At 34.0% G+C, this 6,538-nt stretch overlaps 1 protein-coding gene across 2 annotated transcripts in view; it reads right to left on the reverse strand.

Moving 5' to 3' along the window:
* Positions 1-314: 314 nt before the first annotated feature.
* Positions 315-6,538, reverse strand: part of LOC145680520 (uncharacterized) — a 67,795-nt gene continuing 61,571 nt past the window's right edge. For both annotated transcript variants that reach the window (XM_081751124.1, XM_081751123.1), the window contains exon 5: positions 315-5,612. In XM_081751124.1, coding sequence (XP_081607250.1) covers positions 2,411-5,527 — 3,117 coding nt within the window. In that variant the 5' untranslated portion in view covers positions 5,528-5,612 and the 3' untranslated portion in view covers positions 315-2,410. The remainder of the gene's footprint in view (positions 5,613-6,538) is intronic.

Here is a 6,538-nt window from a genome sequence, read left to right on the forward strand (position 1 = left end):
ACGAATCTCTGCCGCGATTGACAACAACGAAGAATTTCCTCTAAGACAGACTATTGAAGTAACTTCAGTATTATAGTTAAGTTACTTCAATAGTATCTGTCTTGGAGGAAATTATTCGTTGGCGTCAATCCCAGCAAGAAATTCATGAGTTAAGCTTTAATAGGTTTAATTGTTTTGCATTTTTGTCATAGACTGTATAACCCTCATTTTCATTGCTGCAACATGAGTTATAAAACAAAAAGTGGAAAAAATCGTCTAATAAAAAAGTATGAAGACTACTATAGGCATTTTAGAACATATTTATTTGAGCCACTGATTATATAAAATCAACTTTTTACAGTGAATATAAAAAATGAAACAAGAAATGTCTACAGTTGAAATTAGCATCAAAGGAAAAACATGTTATTTTTTTTAAAAACAAAACTAATTTCATTCTTGTTTCACAAGAAATATAGTAAACGTAATTGTTTTTAAAGGAAACAGGAAATTACAAAAAGAAATTATATTGTTAATTACAAAACAAAATTACATCAAAATAAAGTAGAAAACAATTTCTCTTAAAACATTGCAAATATTTTTACATACGATCTGATACAAAAATCTTCACTATAAAAAAAGAGAAAGAACATATAAAATGTTTATCTTTAATAGAAATTATTACTTGATATTTGTACAGTCATGTTTAGGAAACCTAGTTATTCACCTCTCTATGAAAAGAACACATTCACACATCTGTAGAACAATGTTGTACGAGGGTCATTCGGAAAGTAAAGAACGTTTTGCGCTAGCGCGTGCGCGTGTTCCCCCACCCCCGCTGCTGCTGGGTTATTGACCTGAGCATGCTTTAGCCTCAGTCTGACACCAGCTGCGATCCGCTACGGTCCGTTATTGCTTCGCTGTGCGACTGTAAAATGTGCAATACAATTACTGATCTCGCCAAGTGTGAGGTTCGTAGTGTGATAAGATTTTTGAATGCAAGAAAAGTGCGTCCGATAGAAATTTATAGACAAATCACTGAGGTGTATGGAAATGTAATGAATGAAGCATCAGTTCGTAAGTGGTGCATTATGTTTAATGACGGACGGACGAATGTGTACGATGAGGAACGCTCGGGCCGGCCTTCTGTTGTGACTGACGAACTCAAAGGAAGAATTGAGCGGAAAATTCAAGAGGATAGGCGATTCACTATTGACTTAGCCCCCAGTGACTTCCACCTATTGCCAAAGTTGAAAGACTTTTTGGGTGGAAGCCACTACGGCAGTGATGATGAACTTAAGGAAGCTGTTAGTGATTGGTTCAACAGTTTGGCGGCAACTGTGTATGCCGAAGGCATAGAAAAACTTGTACCACGGTATGACAAGTGTTTAAATTTACACGGCGACTATGTCGAAAAGTAACTTAAGTATCACATAGTATGTAACACACATTTCGCCTTTGTATATCAGTTATTAAAGTGTTTATATAAAAACGTTCCTTACTTTCCGAATTACCCTCGTACTTTAGCTTAAAAATTTAATCAACCAGAAAAGGATATTTGTTTGATTTGCTTCAGTTTCTGGGGTAAGAACATAGGAGAGTATTAGCTAGGATTATTGAGTAAGACTGTACGTTACATTTATTCATGTAATTATCCATTATAAAATTGTCATTCGAATAAAATGGATCAACTATTAGAAACATTTTAATAAGAATATTTGGCATTATTGTATGTCATACCTGAATTAAGTTTAATTCTCTAAGTTAATGAAGATTACATAAATTGATACACTTGTTTCATTTTTCTTTTCTTTCATTTAAAAAAGCAGCGGTTCTGGAGGGAAGTCATCGCTAGAAATTAAACTAATTATCCCTTTAAACTAAGGGAAGAAAACACAAATTGTATACAGGAATTAGTACATTAGGTAAGTTTTCTCTCGTTAGTTTGAAGCGATAAAAGTTTTATTTGTGTGTGTGTGTGTGTGTGACTTCCCTCAAGAGCAGACACTGAAAACAAGTATAAATGATGACTATGCCCTTTTTTTCTTAATATGAGAGTTTTTATCATAGCTTATAAAGTCTCCCTGATACTCACTTCTATCAGGAAGTACAGACTCTGAAAACAAGTATAATGGATGACTATGCCCTTTTTTCTTAATACGAGACAATAAATGTTCAAAATATTCGATACAAAAAGAAAGAAAACTTGTATCACATTATTTTTTTTTTCCCTAAATGATCAATGAGACGAATAGTTTTTATCATAGCTTATAAAGTCTCCCTGATACTCACTTCTATCAGGAAGTACAGACTCTGAAAACAAGTATAATGGATGACTATGCCCTTTTTTCTTAATACGAGACAATAAATGTTCAAAATATTCGATACAAAAAGAAAGAAATCTTGTATCACATTATTTTTTTTTCCTGAATGATCAATGAGACGAATAGTTTTTATCATAGCTTATAAAGTCTCCCTGATACTCACTTCTATCAGGAAGTACAGAATCTGTTTCATCATCTTGTTCTATGTTACATTCTTTATGTGTTTCTTTGTTCGAGAAATTTGTTGAGTCTGATGTAGTACTCACATTATCTTGTACTGTGATATCTGAATCTGTTGCTTTTTTACTTGAAGATTTTAAAGTATCAACTGACATGACATCACTAAAAATCCCTTCATCACCTGTTTCTACTTCTTCCAGTCTTCCAGCATCCTGTGGTGCAGTAGTTTCGGTTAACTGTAACATCTTTCCTGAGTCTGATGTGGTACTTACATTATCTTTGTCTGAATCTGTTGTTTTATAAATTGTAGATTTTAATATATCAGTTGACATACCATCACTGAAAACTTCATTTCCTGTATCTACTTCTTCCAGTCTTCCCGTATTCCGTGGAACAATAGCTTCAATTAATTGTAACGGCTTTCCTGAGTCCGATGTAGTACTAACATCTTCCTGGAATATAATGTCTGAATCTGTTGTTTTTTTATTTGTAGATTTTAATGTATCAGTTGAAATATCATCACTGACAACTCCTTCATTTGTTTCTACTTCTTCCAGTGTTCCCGCATTTCGTGAGACAATAGCTTCAGTTAATTGTAACGGCTTTACTGCATACGATGTGGAAGTTACTACGTCTTGTACTGTGGTGCCTGAATCTGTTGTTTTTTCATTTGTGAATTTTAATGTATCAATTGACATACCTTCATCACTGAAAATTCCATCATTGCCTGTTTCTACTTCTTCCAGTCTTCCCGCATTCCATGGAGAAATAGATTCAATTAATTGTAACGGCTTTTCTGAATGCGATGTGGAACTAACATCACCCTGTGCTGTGATGCCTGAATCTGTTGTTTTTTCATCTGTGAATTGTAATGTATCAATTGACATAGTGTCACTGAAAATTCCTTCACTGGCTGTTTCTACTTCTTCCAGTCTTCCCTCATTCCATGGGGCAATAGCTTCAATTAATTGTAACGGGTTTACTGAATTCGACGTTGTAGTTACATCGTCGTGTACTGTGATGTCTGAAACTGCTGTTATTTTATTTGTGGATGTTAATATATCATCACTGGAAACCCCTTCATTGCCTGTTTCTAATTCCTCTAGTCTTCTCGCATTCTGTAGAGCAATAGCTTCGGTTAATTGCAACGTCTTTAGTTGTTGTACAACTTCTTCGGGTATCCTTGAGCTTAAGTCCTGACTTCTTTCCTCCGGTATTTCCTTTGCAGGTGAAGCTGTTTCCAAACTGTTGTTAGGTTTTTGTCCTTTCTGTTGGTTGTTTGTTTCACTTTGTCCATGTAGAATATCATTATTTGAACAAATCGTTTCTGGATCAGAAGCGTAAGCGTTTGTTACACCCCCTCTGATTTCCGAATCACTGGGTTCTTTAGTTATGTCACTGATTGTATCAAAAGATGACGACGAATGGCGCCAAAGATACGGTTCTTCGGTGATTTCTTGCGTAATATCTGGAGAAATATTATCTAAATTCTTTTCATGGTCTATTACTATTTGGTTTTGATCAGACGAGGTAACCATATTTACAGAATTATCTAAATTATTCTCCAACGACTGGTCCTGAGTTCCTGTTCTCTCCTCTGCTTCTCCACCTTCAGCGATGTTCTCACTTGGTTCCCTCTGTGTTCTTTTCTTCTTTGTTGTACCATTTCTAGCGTTTTGGCCTGTCTGATTTTCATGTCCAGTTAATTTTAAATTATCCTCATGGAATACTTGTTTGTTTGCTTTACTTTTCTGTTTTTCTGACGTAATGTCTTTAGGTATTTCTACTGCAATTTTACTCTTTTGTTGCAATTGACGTGTTTCATTTGTTGACTTCTGTCTTAAATTTTTCAAGTGCAATTTACAGTGTCTAGATATACTTGCTTGCGATTTGAAACATTTCTTGCAATCGTCGCAGCGATATGGTCTCTTGTTTGAATGTTTCTTTTCATGATACTTGACCAAACTTGGATATTTGAATTGTTTGCAGCAAAAATTGCAATCAAATCGAAATTTGTCACTAATTTTAATTCTTTCTGTTTTCCTAAAAAGTTTTCCACGGGAATGGGCCATATGTGCTGTATATTCCAGCTTTATTAAGAACTTACTACCACATATCTGGCAGCGGTATACAGGAGTTTTTGTGTGTTTTCGTTCGTGAAAAACAAAGTAATATTCATTCTTGTAAATAACACCACAGAATTTGCATTTGTAGTTCTTTTTAGGTAGATGTGTCTTTTCATGTTTCATACGATTATATTTAGTGGCGAAAGTTTTATCACAACGCTTGCAAAACCGTGATTCGAAATCTTCGTGAACTGCTTTATGGGCAAGGAAGTTTCCACGCCATCCAAACACTTTACCACAAATCTCACATTTGTAGGGCTTTACTCCTGAATGACTATTCAAATGGTCATCACGTGTTAATTTTGCGTAAAACTTTTTGCTACATTTTGGACATCGAAATCGTCTCTCTTTTATTCGTATGTATTTCTCCTTGGGTACTTCATGATTGCGTTTATGTGTCTTCAGTGCACATTCTCGAGAAAAGGTCTTCAGACATGTTGGGCATTCATGTCGCTTTTTAATTCTAGACTCCAAATTAGGATGCATACTTTGCTTATTATGTTTGTATTTGTGCCGTGTTAAGCTCTGTGAGTGAGCAAATTCCATTAAACAAGTTTCACATTTGTATTTCCGAATTCCAAAGTGTTCCAATTGATGATTTCTTGCATGGAATTGTTGTACATACATTTTCTTGCAGAAAACACACACGAGTTTCTTGGTTCGTGGATCTGTTACAATATGACAACAGGGCCTTCCTTGCACCAAAGTTACCCTGCAGAGTCTACAGTTGAAGACATTTTGATCAATATGTTCTTGTTCGGTGCTGTCTTGCAAGTTCATACCATATTGTGAAAACTGTTTAGCGAAAAATGAAAGTTGCTTTTCTTTTCCTTTAAAAGAACAAGTTGCTACTCCACAGTTGCAGCATGTACGATGGGTGATTTTCTTTTCAACACTCTCACCTATATTACTCACTGACATGATGTAGTTTGTTCTTTGGTCACTGTGCGTCACTTCTTTCCCTTCCCGCTTCCTTTCCTATTTTTTTTTTTTAGTTTTTGTGGCACTGGAAAAGAAAAACGTAAAATTGAATTTTCGTGTTCCTGTAGTGTGTACCATTTCAAAAACGATGTCACAAATAAACATATACTCAACACTATTAGTTGTGTTACATAAAAAAAAGTAAAATAAACCCAAGTAAAATAAACGACTTATTTTTATTACATGTATATACAAGATTTCTTTCTTTTAAGCATACCGGTAACAATTCCTTTTCTAAGTACTTCGGTCTTTGTTTGAAATTACTGTCTCTTAATTGCTTCTCAAAAAAATGTGCTTTAATTACAAATAATTTTCAATGTTATTGCTTTGATTTGCATTGTCAAAGTGAAGATCACGATATACTAGATCATTCTATACAAACTGTTACCAGTAGTCGAAGATTTTATGTTTATCATAGAAAAACTAAAAATATAGCTTATCTTTTTTTTTTTTTTTTTTTTTTTTTTTTTTTTTTTTTTTTTTTTTAGTAAGGGTAAAATTTTCACTTAGAAATGCTTGTATAGTTTTATTTTCGAGGAGATAGCTTAAGAACAAAAGTACACGGAACTTCTTAGACCAATTTGTTTCGCAAAACTATTTCACATTTCTACTACTCTATTTTCTTTCATATTGCAAAGAACACCTTAATACTTGTGATAGTTAGGGCCGTATCTAGAGGACCAAGTTGGGCTACGGCAATTTTTATTTTAATTTTGAGAATATCCCATTTTTATTGTTTTATTGAAAACAACTTCTTTTTTACTATATATTTTTGCAAAGCTATACAGTATGTATAATGAAAGGTCATAAACTTTAGACTTTGTTCAATTTTAAGCGTTTACGTATTGTGAAAATGCATGGAGATTGAATCATTTGGTAAATAACATACATACTCGGATGTTTCTTGTCGTCCATAAATTAAAACTAGAGACACTTGTAGAAACACTAAAA

Source organism: Thermobia domestica, chromosome 3 (assembly GCF_964235325.1).
Source record: "Thermobia domestica chromosome 3, izTheDome1.hap1.1, whole genome shotgun sequence".
NCBI lineage: Eukaryota > Metazoa > Arthropoda > Insecta > Zygentoma > Lepismatidae > Thermobia > Thermobia domestica.